This window comes from Myripristis murdjan, chromosome 19 (genome assembly GCF_902150065.1).
Source record: "Myripristis murdjan chromosome 19, fMyrMur1.1, whole genome shotgun sequence".
In the NCBI taxonomy this organism is placed as follows: domain Eukaryota; kingdom Metazoa; phylum Chordata; class Actinopteri; order Holocentriformes; family Holocentridae; genus Myripristis; species Myripristis murdjan.
The window spans coordinates 1,916,681-1,934,696 of record NC_043998.1 but is presented as its reverse complement, the minus strand read 5'-3'; the positions used below and the strand labels follow the sequence as shown (position 1 = coordinate 1,934,696).

Here is an 18,016-nt window from a genome sequence, read left to right as displayed (position 1 = left end):
GTCTGACATAATGCGCTCATGTTTCTCCCCCGAGTGTCTCCTGTAGGGGTTCAGCTGAGGATTTCTGAGTTGATATTAACTCTTATTTACTTCAGGGCACGCACATTAGTGAGTCTGTTTCCAGGAAGGCCGTGTGAGTGTGAGCTCAGTAGGTGAACGCCGTACGCGCACGCTCCTCCTTTCGCTGATAAATCAGAGCGTGTATCGCTTACACGAGTGGAAACCTGTGCGTTTTAACGAGGTGCAACAAACGAGTGACTATGAGGACGTATATCGCAGCTTGAATGAAAATGCAGGGCCGCGTTGTAAATGATCACCCGTTATAGCACTGGAACACTATACTCTGCGCACAAGTCATGTTGTATTAGTGTAAGTCATGCTATTATTTTATATTTTCTCTCTCTCCCGCTCTCTCTCTCTTTGAGTGGCTGTATTTTTCTTGGGGCCTCACTGGCTCGTGGTCAGGTTTACAGCCAGTCCCCAGATGGTTCTTAGCTCTTGTCCCCCCATATGGTAAAGTGGGGATATGGCCATTATAACATAGCCCTACATACACATATACACCAGGTCATGCACATGAAGGATTTGCGTCCAACCACAGGCTCTTCTGCTGGGGTAATCATGTCGCTGTTGTCCCAGTTGATCCCTTCATTTACAGAGTCCCTTTGAACTCATTAGCTGACTTCCCCTGTGGGTCTCAGTGTTATTTTTTGAGGTAGATAGATCTTCAGCATCCAGTCAGTAACCATCTGGAGTTTCCATTTACCAATATTAAGTATGTTACATTCACGCTACAGGTTAAACGAAAGCAAAAAGACAATGCGGCTCGCAGTGCCCTCGCCGAAGGTGTCTGAGCATTCCAGGAAATAAAATTAGAGTTTTTTGCATAATTTCAGGCTGCACAGCTGGATCCCGGCGAGTGTTGACAGCTGGTGACCGCTGCATTCAAAAGCCCCCAGCTGAGCAGTTCATCAGTCGGAGCTTGACGTAGACAGCGCTGCTAAATAATGTACAAGCACTGAAGACTCCGGTGGCCGTGTGTGCTCTCTTACGCGCGATGATGCATCCACGAGGAGTTGATAGCTACTGTCACTACATTATTTATCCGGCCTTTCATGTGTTCATGTTTTACACACCTTGCAGGAAATCTCAGCATCTCGGCTCGCAAAAGCTCTCACACAAAGTGCGAATGCACCTTCCTTTGCACCGCCTGTGTCCTCTTATGATGTCTGGTCACGCAGCATTTCTGTTGGTCTTTCTCGGTGTCTTTCTCGATTGACTGTCAACCTGTCTTCTGCGGGCTTCTCAGCCGTTTATGTCTGTCATTCAACCTGTTATTGTGTGAGGAAGTCGCTTTCGCTCTGCGGAGGCTCGTCTCTGTGTGTGTGAGGACAGAGCAGCACATCTGGTTCTGTCAAAGTCTGCCGAGCAAGCTGAAGGTGACAGCCCACAGTCTGTTGTTTCATTTCTCATTTCAGTGCCACAACGTTGAACAGGGGAAACGCTCTGATAAGCACAGATCCAACAACATTGTTTGTTTAATCTTGGCAATATGCAATTACACACACTTGTTTTGAATAATGTTTCTCCAGTGAGTCCTGTGGGGAACAGTAATCTGGCTTGCTATAAATTTTTTATTATTTGTTATTTTCCTCATAGAGTATGTAATCATAAATGGCTGTTTTTAATTAGTTATTGTTTGCTGCAACATAATTCTAAGTGGAATAAATTTCATTATGGCAGACTCCTCAGCATCATAAGCAGAAATATATTGGAATAATTAATAACCTGAAGAGGAATTAGATTTGACTCTGGCGAGGTGAATTGGTGTTTTAAAGAAATTCTCATTAGTGGTGCCTACTGGATGAATTTTTTTACTCACTTTGTATGATTTGCCATTTGCAGGACCATTCAGATAATCCCCTTGGAGCTGCAGTCACCTTGGCGCACGAGCTGGGACACAACTTTGGAATGAACCATGATACACCGGAAAGGGGCTGTGGCTGCAGGGTGACAGTGGATCGTGGAGGCTGCATCATGACCCCCTCCACCGGGTGAGCCGCAACAGAAAACATTCTCAAAAATGCAACTCAGGGTGCATCTGTCCAAGCTGACAGTCCATAGTCAATAGATATACAATATGGCTGATGCCTGTTGCAGACACTTCATTCTTGACAGTCATCTCCATGCTGCGAGAACTGTATTTCAGCTTAGATGCACTTAATCATCCTCAGGACATACAGTCCATTACCACTCACTGCTTCATTGTACTCCAGCGAGGCCCAGTTGGTTAGGCTTACAAATGACATTTATCTCCAAAACCACCCAAAGTGCATTATCACATTGTCAGGTCATCATTGACATTGCGTCAATTTCCTCTCTTGGCAAATTCAGTGAGTGTCACTCAAAAAGCCCCGATTGCAATCATATGTAAACATTACGCCACATGCTATGCATTGCTAATTTAGTGGCAGTTGAGCAGCAAGCAAATATGCCATTGAACCGTTGGACCATTGGGTTTATGGCAGAGCCGACAGCTGCGCTGATGCCCTGAAGCCATATGACTCATTTTGAATGGGAAGCCAGTGGTTTACATGTTCTGCTGCAGCACATGGCAAAAATAGAATAGCTGCACTCATTTTTGACTCTAATCTGTGCAGCTGATCTCTAATAGCCTGGATGAACCACTGGGACCTTTGCAGAAAGCGTGCATCGTACATTTGGGACACATAATTTTGCTGTGCTCCTTAGTCTGTGGACCTGACCCATCTAAGTTTTAAGCTTTAAAAGCATCTGCTTGAATAAGTTATTGCTCATTTAGATTTCACACTTGCGTAAAAATTGAAATATGCCTTTGTGATTACAAAAAATAAGCTTACAAAATCTAACTGCCACTAATAATACATCAGCACAGTGGTGTCTTTATTATATAATTCCTTGTTGTAGATTGCCATCTCTCACATGAAGTTGTGTGCTGAGCAGAGGGACATGGATGTCCTGGGTAGAAATATTAGGGATCTGTCCAGCCAAGCTCCAGCAGTCTGGGGGAGCCTCAGACTGTGGTGTTTATCCTGGAAACATCCCTGTGTGTTTGGCTTGGACCAGATCCATGAAAAACAGGGTAACACTAGTCACGATTATAGACTTATTAAATAACACAGCAGTAAGATGTAGAATTATATTTAACACTGATTGAGGGCATCCCTGGTCAAGAGCCGGTCTAAAAAAAAGGGCAACAGAAGAGGGAGAGAGAAAAAAATGAGCTGCTGAAGCAGAAATAAAGTATTTTTTGCCCCATCGCCATCTCTGTCTTTTTCTGTCTCTGTCTTTCTCTCTCTCTCACTCTTTTCCTCTCTCTCTTACTCACAGCCAGCTAGAGTGATGCTATTCTTTGACATACATGCAACTTTAATGTTGGGAATTCTCTTGGCAGTTCCAGATAAATAGTTAACCACCCCTGAACACTGTCTATTATGCAGTGCAACGTAGTGAAAGCTTATCACCCCAGCCTTGAAATATCTGAATCAAGTCATAGCAGCAAATGTGAAAAATGTGCTTTTACCAAACGCTCCTACCAAATGCAGACGTGTGAAAAAGGGAAAAGACATAAATTCTCCCTCATTTTGTTCTACAGTCCAGAGAGGCTGTCTGCTCTGTTTTTCCATTCCAGCTGACAAAAGAAAGAAATAATCTTGTCTTAGTTTTTATTCGAATCCCCTGCACACCACCTTATTGCTCCATATTGCTGCTGTGCCCATTAATCCAGGATTAGGGAAGCAATGTCTTTAAACAGGGATGTTTAGGAACTCTATATTCCCTCTCGCTGTTTCCTCAGTTAATTCCAGGTCAGCACCATACACTTAGCTTGAGGCAGTGCACAGGCTCCCATGGGTCCAGCTCAAACCCCCACAGTTCCACGCTTTAAAAAGCCATGTGACCACACACACAAGCTCTACTGAAATCACCTGAATGCTATTCATCAGCCTGCAGCTACAATTATTTGTTTATAGCATCGACTGCCATGTTTTTCCAGGCAGGCGACCAGCTCTTTTCAAAGCGCGGTGTGATTAGGCAGAATGCCTCTTCACAAGGCCAGGACGCGAATGAGTTTGGTACAAAAGCTCCACTGATTACCCGACCAGCCCCTGCATTCAAATACAGCACGGCGGGATTGAAAGTACAGGTGGAGCTCTCCTACAGACAATCAGTGAGAAGAACCTTTTGTTTTGATTGATCTTTCACTTGAATCACGTAAAGTAATTTCTTCATTGTCATTGATATGCATAGACAGACTTACAGTTATACAGATACCCATCAAGCTCTCCTGGCCCTGCTGTAGCTCCAAGAATGGAGAGGAGGAGATAATGAGATCCAGTTCATCATTATTATGCCGGGAGGGAGGAGAGCAGTAAAACTGCAAGCTGTCCCAGTGCCAGCCAGCCAGCTGCACATCTGCATAGAGCGCTGCTTGTTTCCTGCTCACATTGGTCACGGCCAATTGTAGCGCCCCCCCCCCCATCCATCCATCCTTCTATCCCCCCATTACCTCTAAATGAGAACAGGCTGGTGTCTCTCATCCTTAGAGATTATGTCTCCTCAAAACACGCAGGAACACACACACAGATCGACACACTTGTGCACCGACTGAGCTGCTGATGACTTCTCCAAAGACACACACAGACACACACACACACGCTCATTCACCTACTAACTCACTCACAAAAAAATTAACTGCTGATAGACAGACTGACTTATTAGAGATCAGCATTAGGGTTCATGCCCTTGCAGATCAGGCCCCGAGTCAGATGCTGACCGCGGCGCTGGATTACCATCAGACATCCATTCATACATTTCCCCTGTCATAAAATCACCACGTATCACAGAAAGTGAATCAGAGCCTTAGACATGCTATGGAAATGTGACCCATGCCCTGTTGCAGAGCAGGCACTCCCTTGCACGCCTTGTTTAATTGGGTCCGCAGGGAAATCAATGGGAAAAGACTCTTCTGTATCTCCCGTGTAGGCCAGACTGCCAGGCACCAAAGGCCAAAACAGATCATATCACCTAATGTGATCAGCCAGAGCTCAGCCTCTACAGCAACAAATGAAGCAAAGCTGTTATTAAATGTGTAGTGAATTGATTGTGGTTTTGAATTACTAAAGCTGGCATGAAACATTCAGAGAAGTTGCCACAGTCAGAGTTGCATTTGCTTTTATTCACACTGATGTAAGGAGATCAGCTTCTTTCAAAAATGCTATAAAACTGTGATGACAGATGCATTGAATAAAGATACTGTCACAATCAGTATTTTTGCGATTCTTATTTTCCTAAAAAAAAAAAAAAAAAAAAAAAAAAAGTTCTCAAGGACCTTGGAAAGTGTTTTGGCAGATGTGTCCTTGGAAAGGAAGGCAGATCTGATCCATAGTGTGTTATGTGTTTTAATAGGCCTGATCAGTGTTTTATGGCTGGGAAGATGTGACATACTGGTTGTGCTGGACGGGTTCCTCCCGCGTTCTCTGTGATCTGAACCACATGGAAAGTCAGGGGGAAAGCCCTGGCCTGTCTAAATATGGGTTAAACAACTGCACCAAGCATTTTCAGCTAAAATTCAGATGGGTCTTTTGCCTAAGAATATTTATATCCCTAATGAAATGGGTGCATATAAGGTTTGGATTTCTGTTAATAGTCATATGATCAGCAGCAAAATCATAAGCAACCAGAGCACGAGTCCAGAGCCACAAGGCATAATTTTAAGTGTACAGTTTTTTTTCTCTCCTTTTCCTTAAAAATGCAGTCAGAGGGATAAATTATTAAGCTAATCCTTGTTGCAAATTTGAACAAAATCTTAAAGCATGAACATAAATTGCTGAAAAAAGCTTCACACGTTGGCCACAGAATTTCTCTCTGACAGTGATGAAGTGGAGCGAGTTTAAACTTATTCAGTCATCGCTTGGCAGTCATACATATTTTTACCATAAGGCACAGCAACTTTGTGGAACCATTTTTAAATGTCTAGTCATTAAAAAGGTAGTTTGTAAATATATGTCATTTGGCAGAGCCATGCAGCACTGAATTACACATGAAGTAAAACTTAGAACAGTACAGGTTTGTAGGGATAAGACATGGGTGTAGCCTGATTTCCTGTAGGGGCGTGGGGTACATGTCCCCCTGTCCCATTTTGAGAATTGCTATTTTGCCTCTCATACTTTTTATGAAGTGTTATCATGTTGTTCTCTCACTATTCAACCCATAAATGAATATTTTTTACTGGGACCCCCACAGATCCCACATGTTCATTCAGTTATTGGGCTAACACACTTTAATTAGTGAACTACTCAGCAAGGCCTTGACTAATTAAATCAGATTTGCTTGCCCAAAAATTGAACAGATATGTGAAATGTCTGGAGGCCGCTGAGGACGAGATTGAAAACCCTTGTAATACAATAAAGTCTTGTAACATTACGAAAGCAGCATGAAGAAAGGCTTTAGATTCACCCCCATTATTATGGGTAGAATAATATCAGTCATCTTGAGCTGTTAAGCAGTGCAAGTACACATAAGTGACCAAGTCAAATATTGACATCTGTTCACATCAATACATGTAGGCATATCACATTTCAGCTAGCTAGTTGGTCTACACTGAGTCATGTGAGGTTGTCTCAGAATGCAGGAAACCCCCAACCCCCCAACCTTTCAGAGCACAGTTGTGCCCCTGGGACACGATAATTATGCTGCGTCTGTGATGCTGCCTTGTATCTGTGACCTCCCACAGCACACTGGTGGCTCTCTGGTCAAAGAGTCCTCTATCTCATGAATAAAAAATGTAAAAGCTGCAATCCTCGACGGTAGTTTGAGAAGGTGGGGCTGGAAAACTGTGCAATAAATCAATGAAAGGTGGAGACAGAACAAAAGAAACAGAGACAATCAAAATGTATTCCATTGTGGATGCAGGCTGTCAGGGAATGGTTTTAATGGTTTGTTTCACGTCTTAATTGATGGCTTCCTTTTTACCCCTCCCCAAAAGGCTATGGTGCAGTACACTTGGTCAGTGATTCAGTGGGATGTAAGTTAGCTGCCACAGAAGTGGTTCACATAAGGCTTTGTCCTGGGCAAAGCAGCAGGGCTCTGCGATGTTGGAAAGCCGTTATCTGTGTAGTCTTATCACAGTGTTGGGGCGGATCATAGGGACCTATAATAGATGTGGGACTCTGCCCTTATCTCCAGACCTCCTCCAGACCCATCAAAGCCCTGCCTGGCTGCTGCTGGGGCTGGGGTGCAGTGATTGCTACGCACAGCCATCATCTGCAATACTTCTGAAGCATCGGGCCCGACTGTCAGACGTAGAGTTTAGGTGAGAGTCGAACAAAAGAGACAAGAACAGGCAAGAATTGATTCCGGAATGCAATGGAACAGACCGGGCGGAAAACAACCCAGCGGAACAGAGCAGAACAAAGAGCTGTTTAAGAAACCATGCAGGGATGAACAGCACTCATGCCTCTGAGAGCCAGCACAGGATGAGAACCAGCCCATAGGTCAGAGAGCCATACTGAGATTTCTTTTTTGAGGTGGTGGACCAGACTCCCACAGGACGAGCAGTTGTCTGGAGTGTCTGCAGGCTGCCATGAGGCACAGACATGCCCGCCACGACTGGCCCTGGCACTGCAGTACTAGCCCTGGGGACTGCAGCTGTTAAATGCCATCCACTGTAATTCATTGGTGCCTCTGTGTTTTCACAATCATTACCCCCCCATCCCTCCTCCCCGTTCTTAGACTGTTGCAGCATAGCCTAATTATTTCTGCATTGCCTCTCATAAAGAACAGCTGGATCCTGAGACACACATGCATCTTGGAGTAAATAAAAATGGGGGGCTGTGAGCATTTCTCATCCATTGCATCGTCTGGTAACCAAAGCAGAAGATTGAGTTTATGGAAATCAAATGGCCAAAACAGAGCAGGCTGTCCAAATTCAGCAAGCAACTTGGGGTCGGACTTGGGGGGCAAAGAGGAAATCAACAACAGCAGTTGCTAAGGAAGTGGCCTGCCTGTTGAACAGCCGCCTTGACAGCTGTTCATCATAGCAGGACCCCATGAGGTGCTAAGAGGAACCGCAGAGGGGGAACAGGGATGCAATCATGGCTGTTATTACAGCCTTTCCTTATTGCCCCTTCCTTTCACCATTTCACTTCATTACAAATCCACTCTGATCTTTCACTTTAATCCAGAGTATCTAGAGATCTGCTTCGAGGTACCACTTTTCACCTAACACAACCTCTGGTAAAATAATATTGACATTTGTAAGTAGAGGGTAGGGCTGCGGGGTTGGAGGGGGGTCAGCAGTGGGAGATGATGTAAGCCGCCCCCACGCATCATGGAAATCAAAGGCAGGCTGAAAAATGAGGTCATGTCAAAACACTCATACAATGTCATTACATATTTACTGGCATATTAGATGTGAAACCCGATCAGAGAATAGGCACATTTTGAAGGAGTTGTCGGCATTGAGCTACACTGTCCTTCTCAAAAAGTGAAATTTACAAAAGAGGAGGGAAAGCGCTTGTTGTACAGCTTACATTTCTATGGAACCAAGGTTCCTGGGATTTTGTCCTTACTGCTGGAGAGAGACTGAAACCTTCATCACCTTTTAACCCCAATGAACACCTCAATGGCCTGCATTAACAGGACTGTCAAAGATTGTTATGTGATTTTTGCAGGACAATATGTTTTTGAATCGCCGAGGCCCTTGTATTATACCAGCTCCTGTTCTGAAATGTGAGGTTTGAAAGATGAAACATTGGAAGATATTAAAAACCTGAGGTGTGTCCATGACATGTTGGCTGTCATTTTCAAGACCAGATATCATTTAGAAACTAACTGGCTGTCATATGTTTTATGCAGTTTCCGTTACAGTCATTCAGTCATACCCATATATATATAAAGGTGTCCTAGATATATATAGAATCTTTTGATTTACTGTGCAGCTTGCATATGTGTACATTTTGTTCCCTTGAATTGTAAATAACTTTTAAACATCGTGTCAGCATATCATAAAAATTCATATCTGTAAATGTGTGTGTGTGTGTGTGTCCGTGCGTGCGTGTGGGTCATCATGAGCAAGTCAGTCAGGCATGCGGTTTGACTGTGTCTACATCCCCTGACATCCAGCTGTCGGGTGGGTTGCTGCTGCTGTTACAGGGAGCATGCTCGCTCTGTTTATTATCCCCAGTTCAGCAGAGCCAGCACGCTCGCTGTTGTGACAGGAAAAGTCACACTGACCCACACAAAGGGAGTCCAACCAACCATTTGAACTCATATGTCCAGATGGGTGAGTGGATGGCAGAGGTGACAGAGGTGGAGGGAGATAATAGATGAGGCACAGACAGAAGGGTATAATTGGGACGGCATGACTCCCCACGCACTTTTCGAAAAGTCGTCACATCGTCCCTCAGCGAACCCTGTTGAATGAAACATTTGGACATCCAAGCTGACCTGGACCTCCCACTCCTTCCCTCATGCACATCTCATTGTGCAAACATCAGTGCACATACGAGCATGCGTGTGTACACATTCACCCGCACTGGCCCTCTCGTGATGAATTTTATGATGTGGAAGGAGACGCTGAAAAATGCATACAGCCCTTCCCTGCCTGCACTGCAATACATCTCTTCCTTAACATCATCATCGTCATCATTCAGTCTCAAATTCAGTGTTAAAATCTTGTTTATCTTGAAACAAGTAAAAACAAAAATGCCAGTGGTATGAGACAATCCCACCTTTCCCACAGTTTCCTGAATTTTCTTGAACTTGACTTTCTTGATCCTAGTGGGCTGCCTTATTCTGCCTTGTTTCGACATATTTATACTTGTTCCCAGAAAAATTCCTGAACCAAGTGAAATTGCATTGGAAACAAATGGGATTATCTCATCCCACTGGCAGATTTTTTCACTTGTTTTGACAAAGATTTTAGCACTGAATATGAGATTAAGTGACTTCTTAAGATGTAGATTTTCTTTCAGTGCAGAGCTCAACAGAGCGATACATTCCTGTCTGTGCATGCAAATGTATGCATACACACACACACACACACACACACACACACACACAGACACACACACACAGATACACGACACACACCTCAGGCATATGCACTGTCATCCAACACACTATATTATCACAGAAAAGTTCAATAAAACGACATGAGGTCTGTAACAAAGCTTTTGGCACACAGAGCCCTGGGCTGTGTGCTCTCCCTGTGGAGCAGACCACCCTCTCCGTCCGCTCCAAAAACAATATTAAAAACACACCATCCCCTTTCTCCCAAATTTATGGGTGTTGCAAGTCTTGAGAAGGAAGAGATTTTTGGTTTGAGTTTTTATGGTCCCCTGTCTCATAAAATATGCCTTATCAGATCTCCCTCTCTCCTAGGAGGGAAATGTCACCGGGGCCCTGTGCTGTTCACATGCTGATAGAGCTCATTTGGAGAGGTTACTGAGCTCTAGTGGTAAATTGATTTTGTGATTAGCAGCAATTAGCACTGATTACATCAGACTGAAGAGGCCTCTTGTGGGTGATCTCAATCGTCTTGCTCTCCTCTCCCTCTCTCTCTCTCTCTCTCTCTCTCGGCTCTCTCTTTTCAGTTAATCTGTCACTGTCACTCATGAAATCTCTATCTTTCACAGATATCCGTTCCCCACGGTATTCAGTAGCTGCAGCAAGAAGGACCTGACCGCCAGCTTTGAGAAGGGTGTCGGCATGTGTCTGTTCAACATGCCAGAGGTCAAGGTGCTCTATGGCGGGCAGAAATGTGGCAACGGCTACGTGGAGGAGGGAGAGGAGTGTGACTGTGGAGAACTAGAGGTAAGAGCGCTATAGGTTATTGTTAACATGCTGTTATTACCTCCAGACCTCCTACAGCTCTTCATCTTGATTTCCTGTCCCCTCTGCTAACTTGCAATGTGTTTCCTGAGCTTTTTGTTCCATTCATAAATCATCGTTGAGCATGTTGCCCGAATCTGAGAAATGAAATAAACACAAAACCTTAGTGAGGTTTTCTGTAACTTTGCTGACAGGAACACGGCATAAACCAATATTTCCCAATGCAAACACAAATAGTTCATCTGGGTTGCAGAAGGTACAGCACAGAGCTCTCATAATGCAAACATAGTCCTCAGAAAAGGGGCTTAGAGATACGAGTGTGAATTTATTCAAAGTCTGTGCAGTGCCGAGGTGTTTGGGAGGAGAGGTGTCTGATCATGATACAATTCACTGAGAGGAAACATCGCTGACAGCTTCACGCTGTCAACTAGTGAATTATTCAAATGAGTGTGCATTGGCATGCACATATGTAATGGTGGCACACATTCCAAAACATCTCAGACTGCAAGATGATAAGCCAGTTTATCATGATTCAACTGACAATCAGCAAAGGCAAGACGACAATAACAGAATTATGAAATATGAAGGGGACATCTATTATGATTTGGAGGGAAAGTTTCAGTTACGTAATGTGTCTCGTTCAGGAGAAGAATGCCTTGTTTTGTCTTTCACGATTTGTTTTGCTCCGGTTACACCTCTCCTGCGCCTCTTGTGTGTGCCTGTAGACGTGCACGAGCTTTGCCCAGGGTCAGGTTGAAAGTGGCCCCGTCCTCCCAAACAAAGACCTGCCATAAGCCCTGCAGGCCTGAGCCAGCAGCACTAATAAAGCTCTTCACAGAGCTGCGCCTAGTCAAGCCAACCCAGGCTAGATCAGAGTGCTCAGACAGCACCTCTCTCCACCATTAAAGAGCCTCATTAAAAACCCTGTGTCCTTTTCCTCACAATCACAGGCTCCCTCTTTTCAGTATGACTCCTCCGTCCCCCCTTGGCCCCGGGGACCATGGGAACGGCCCTTAATGGTTTTCAGGCTGCAACAAGCTCTAGAAGGTCCATCATGTCAGCTGTGTCCCCCGCCAGCTCCATCCATCTGCTTCTTCCTAACTCCTACTGCACTGCACTGTACTCTGTGTTCAGACCAAGGCTTAATGGCAACCCCAGGGGTTCCAGTCCTCCTGCCTCTATATGAGATCATAGGTTTGCAATCACATGATACACACTTGTATACCCACACTAGGACACTTACTGTACACACACACACACACACACACACACACACTGTCTTTTAAAAACCACACTCCGATGTTACACAGTATCCCTCCATTTCCTTCCATGTGAGGAGGTAGAGACTTGCTGATTGGGGCGATGCATGGCTTGTGATAAAGACTAACATGAAACAGATGGGCCTCCATGGTGAGAGAGTATTTGTTACCCTGATGTTTGGGACTTCTCTCTCTCTGTCTCTTTGCTGCCTCCAGCTTGTGTTCCCAGGAGTTTGAATTGAATGAGTTTATAGGTTTCATTAGATGGCGAGGTTGTTGTTTTTCGAGAGATAGGAACTGCTGTTTCCTGACCTATGCCAGGGCTTCTAGCTGGTATGGGACATGGCCGTACCAGCGCTGCCTCTGTGCATTTGTTCCTAGGTGAAATATGATCTCTTTGTCCTGAGTTACATTTCCTTTCTCTTTCTTTACCTCCATTTGCCTGTACTGACCTGCTCTTTGTTTGTTTTGCTTTCTTTCTCCTCTGAAGGAGTGTCTGAATCCCTGCTGTAATGCAACTACATGCACTCTGAAGGGAGACGCTGTCTGTGCCCATGGACAGTGCTGCCAGGACTGCCAGGTAGGATATCAGTTCAAGTTGCTTTCGTCACACACACAGTGTCCCGTCAGTGGCAGTGAAACGTTTTCCTGCTGTGCTCCCTCCCTTTACTGCAAGAATATACAAATAAGTAATAAAAGCATGCAATATAAATGTAAAATAAACATGTAATGTTATATGAATGTGTATTATGTATTATACATATTATATATGTGTATATTATTATGTATTTGTTAAATAGTGTAATGTAATATAAGCAATATAGATATAAATTAATGAATAATGACAAAATCGAAATGCAATAGAAGCCTGTATTATAGCATAGTATATCTGCTGGATGTCTTCATTTAGATCTGTTTTGCTTGCAATATATTTGCCAAAACTTCACACTTTCTGTGTCATAATGTCTGCTGCTTGGTGTTTATATCTGAGCATAGCTGAAGCCAGCGGGCACCCCATGCCGTGAGTCCAGTAACTCCTGTGACCTGCCAGAGTTCTGCACTGGCACCAACCCTCACTGCCCTGCCAACGTCTACCTGCACGACGGCCACGCCTGTCACAATGTGGATGGCTACTGCTACAACGGCATATGCCAGACCCATGAGCAGCAGTGCATCACACTGTGGGGCCAAGGTAAGTGGAGGGCCCCCTGCTGGTTTACATGATGCACTGAAATTTCAGTATCCACAGTCAGCAGCCTCCCGGTCATGCATTGCAATGTGTGCTCTAGGTGCCAAGCCAGCCCCGGGCATCTGCTTTGAAAGGGTCAATTCAGCGGGAGACCCCTATGGCAACTGTGGCAAGGACTCTAAAGGCTCCTTTGCCAAATGTGAAGCAGGGTGAGACCTGGTGTTCCCCTTTACTACACAACCCTTACCAACATGTGGGTGAGACGCATAGAAACGAATGAATCAATGTAGAAAGGATTCTTTATTTTTAAGAAATCCATAGAATTTATAGAGTGTCATTTCAATGAGTTATTTTCATGCTGCGTCGAGGCTGTCATTATCTTTGGCAGGGGCATTATTGAGCGCCTTAATTGACATAATTTCTCTAATGGCAGAGAGCGGGATTGGATGTAATTAAATGTCTTTCACACTGCAGCGAAGGTTACAGAGTCGCTTGGCATAATGCCGCAGCTTGCAAAATCTCTCTCAGTTTTTGGTCTGAAAAGAACACAAACAAGCTGCGTGTTTTCCAATTTCACTTATTGGAGTGCCAGAGTCAGAGGGAAAATAATTGCATTTACACATAAATTTGAGAAAACAGCGAGGTATTAAGCTGTTAACAGGCTGTTGCTGCTGCTCTCGCTCTGCTGTGTGCCGCTGTGTTTACAGAGACGCTAAGTGTGGCAAAATTCAGTGTCAAGGAGGAGCCAACCGCCCTGTAATCGGCACCAACGCCGTTTCTATAGAAACAAACATCCCCCTGCAGGAGGGAGGGCGGATCCTTTGCCGAGGGACCCATGTCTACCTCGGGGATGATATGCCTGACCCCGGCCTTGTCCTGACGGGTACCAAGTGTGGAGACGGGATGGTGAGAGCGAAGTTCTACCATGTTTTATTTGATACACATGCAACTGTCAAATAGCTATGTCTGAGATTACTGAGGAATTGCATCTGCTTTGCCCAAAACCCTGGGCGATATCCATGGAAAAAGTGGTGTGGAATGACATCAGCTGTGACTAAGACGCTCTAAGAGGTTCTATAGGGTGTGTCTGCACGTCAGTCCAGGCACGGACAGGCTCCTTGGTGTGTCAGTCGAAGGAAATACACGTTAAATATCCCACACATGCTAAGTGGACTTGGCATTACTCGGGCCATTTGACATGTTGCAGTGGTCATCAATACAACATCCACTCACTGCTTTGATCCAGTTAAATCTATTTAGTCTGATTCACTCCTCTGTAAGCCTCCACCCTTAAGCAGAATCCAGCCGCTGCCCTCATCTGTCAGAAACTCTGGCATTGCTCTCCTTGCCCGCTCCTGCCAAGCCCATCTTCACATCCAGCTCAGATATATTTGGGTGGGGTGCCTTGAAGGAACCCAAAATCCACACCAAACAACTTTTAAATGGCGGCTTTAAATATGCTCTGAGAACCCCAGTGTTAACGTATAATATTTCATGCTAAGCTGTTTTATAGCCGGAGCAGTCTGTCAGTGTTTCATTAACAGAAATAGCCGAACGGGATCAGCTAGTCTCTTCACCAGATTAAAGGGCTTGGGTGTTTGCTGAAATGCTGTGCAAACTCACACTGTCATTTTTTCATGTCTCATGTCTGCTTTAGATGTGTCTGAATCGCAAATGCCAGAATGTCAGTGTGTTTGGTGTACATGAGTGTTCCGCCAAATGCAGTGGTCGAGGGGTGAGTACAACACCACCCAATTTAAGGTGGTCATTTACAATTTGATGTTGTTCGGCAGTATCTAGCATATGAAATTTATTTCACTGATTCTTGGGAATTTGGATAAAACAGGTTTTAATTTTGAAAAAAAAAAAAAAAGTGAGTTAAATTACAAAATCTGAAGGTATATCATTATAGGCCAAGGTCTTGGCTGTTCAGCAATGTACCGGTGCAACCTTCTCATTTTGCATTTTTTTCATAAAATAGGTTTTTCCAGTTATTAGGCTACTTTGTTTTTGTCAACACCGTCACCGTAATGTTTTTTTTTTATTTGAAAAACATATTTTTGTATTAAAGAGTTTTGTAGGCCATGGGCCAACATATAATCATTAAATTCATAAAAATTAAAAATAAACCTATAAAAGAACCTTACAAATGTGCAAAGGACCCCCTGATTATGCCCTTGATTCTTTTTATTCATTAAAATGTTGTAAATTTCCAACAGAAATAGCATTTTTCTTAGTGGGACATGATTTATCCAAATTCCCAAGAATCAGTGATTTGATATCCACTAGTTGCCTAGCTGAGAACAGTCCCTACTCAGTTTACTTATTTGTTTAATACCCTATATCTCCTACTCAGAGGTTTGTTAGGCCATTATTTGCTCAAAATGCCCAATACACAGTGGGTAGGTAGCCATTACCATGCGTGGCCATCAATCATTCTGGCTGCTGAAAGGTTCAATCAATTAGATATAATGGCTTCATTTATGTTCAGCTTTAAGTGCCATTCATCATAGTTTGACTCTCAGGCAGTCGTCCTTGTCCCAAAAACTGTACTGAAATGTGAAGGCTAGGTTTTATTTGGCCACGCGCTTGGAGCGGTGACACGCAGGCTGACTTTGAGCTGGGAAGCTTGGATATTGGATTTTTATTTTTTCACTTCTTAAATGTCACCCATCAAATTTCTTGGGGTGGTCCCGATTGAGATGAAATATGTGGCTTTGTATTACTGCCCTTTGATTCTCGCTGATAAAATTTTTCCATCATCAAACTCATCTTAGTAGGGTATCATTTTTTACCATCTTTTAAAATGACACATATTCAGTCATTGTGCAGTCATATTTTTTTCTAGCTTAACTAAAGACTTATCTCTCCATGTAGCTTTAAGAACTGTTTTACTCACAGATGTAAAAAGATGTTGCCCCAATAGCAGACAGGTCATCCCTGCACAGATCAGATCAAGATGTTTCCTTTCAAATCGTCCCACACCTGCTCCCTATTATCCTGCAAGGGAATCCTCTTAGACTTTACCATTCCTTCCCTCTGCAGGACAGGAAGAGAGAGAGAGAGAGAGAGACGGAGGGGGGTGGGTTAGGGGGATAAAAAAGTGAGGTGAAGAAAAAGGCCTGCTTGGGTTTATATGCCATGTGGACGCGGTGTTTGAAATAGCGGAGGCTGACTTTACGTTGCGCAGCACATGGTGAATGTTCAGACATCTGTATCTGTTAGCTGTTGCGTCACTCAAGTCTGCAGCCAATCTCATAAACATTTCTCACTTTTGTCACCCGTTAACTATATGAGCCTGGTATTTATGGGGTGCGGCGTGTTAGGCATCAGAACCGAACCTCCTGGCCTGACAATTGCAAGTTAATGGCTCTCCTAACTCATTGTTCTGTCCTATTGCATAACGCAGGTGTGCAACAACAACAAAAACTGTCACTGCGAGGCCCACTGGGCGCCCCCATTCTGTGATAAGGCGGGTTTTGGAGGGAGTGTGGACAGCGGTCCCATGAGATTAGCAGGTAAACATGACACTCACAAGTACATCCAGTGCATAATATATTCCAGGTTGTTAGTATTACGTTATACACATGGATTTTATGATTGGTCATGGCATATGTGAGCATTTCAGCAGTACTCTTATCATAATGTATAACTTACTCATGCTCAGGCATAAATGGAATCTCAGAGGACGTTACTTGTGATTTTGCATGTTTAGCCTAATATCTACAAAATGCATACACTTCATGTTTCCATTTTTCCTAAAGCAAGCAGCTGTATTTTAGAACTCCAATATAATTTTTTCCATCCTCTATCCAGCCGTTGGTTTCCATTTATTCCACTGCGATGTGAAAATTAACTTTCAGAGACTTCAGTTTTTCCTTCACACTAGCAGTCCATCACCATAATTCAGTCGTCCACACTGGTTTTCATAAAAACAGCAGCACTAGTGTATTTTGATGACTTGAAATTGGGCTGAGTGACAGTATCAGTCCGCTGGAAAATAGTCCTTGGGGAAATGTTTGCTCCACACAGCCAGTTATCAGTAATGTAGTTTATGAACAGCAATGACTTTGTTAACTGCAGAAGCAGACCATTATAAAATGGGTTTTTCAACCAAAAATTCACTCAAATTTAAAAAGCGAGTGATTTTGATTATATGTTGTGAGATCTTCAGTACCTCCACATGATTTGCAAAATAGTTTGTTACAATCTGAAATGTGTGTAAATTATAGTGAACAGGCCAAACATTCAAAATCGTCAGTATAGTCCTTTAAATATGTGCTCATATACACTAAAGACATTTTTACGGTAGAAAATGGCAGAAAGATTAAACAAAAATGCCCACACACCAAAAAATGTAAGAAAAAACTATAGGAATGTCCACACATTTGTTTGGGCCTGTGTCATGTTTAGCCCCATAAGAAAACCAATGCTCAGTAGTTTTCTTTTTTGTTTTCTTTTTCGTTTGTTATTGTCATTTCTGAGCAGACAGTAGGAATCTGGCGGTGGGGATCCTGGTGGCTCTCCTCACTCTGCTCGGAGCTGGTCTGATCATCTGCATCAAGAGGAAGACTCTGCTGGGCCTGCTCTTCACCAATAAAAAGAACCCCATCGAGAAACTCAGGTGCTTTCACAGAACATCTGTTAGGTTTCATAGAAATCATAAACTGTATCATTCAAAATGTAATTAATGCGG

The 18,016-nt window shown here is 43.7% G+C and overlaps 1 protein-coding gene across 1 annotated transcript in view; it reads left to right on the top strand.

The window, feature by feature from the left end:
* The window catches only part of adam12a (ADAM metallopeptidase domain 12a), a 71,396-nt gene that overhangs the window by 46,384 nt on the left and 6,996 nt on the right, over positions 1–18,016 (top strand). Inside the window, 9 exon segments of the mRNA XM_030078342.1 lie at positions 1,906–2,054; positions 10,677–10,854; positions 12,622–12,711; positions 13,128–13,323; positions 13,421–13,529; positions 14,028–14,226; positions 14,978–15,055; positions 16,730–16,838; positions 17,809–17,944. Coding sequence (XP_029934202.1) covers positions 1,906–2,054; positions 10,677–10,854; positions 12,622–12,711; positions 13,128–13,323; positions 13,421–13,529; positions 14,028–14,226; positions 14,978–15,055; positions 16,730–16,838; positions 17,809–17,944 — 1,244 coding nt within the window.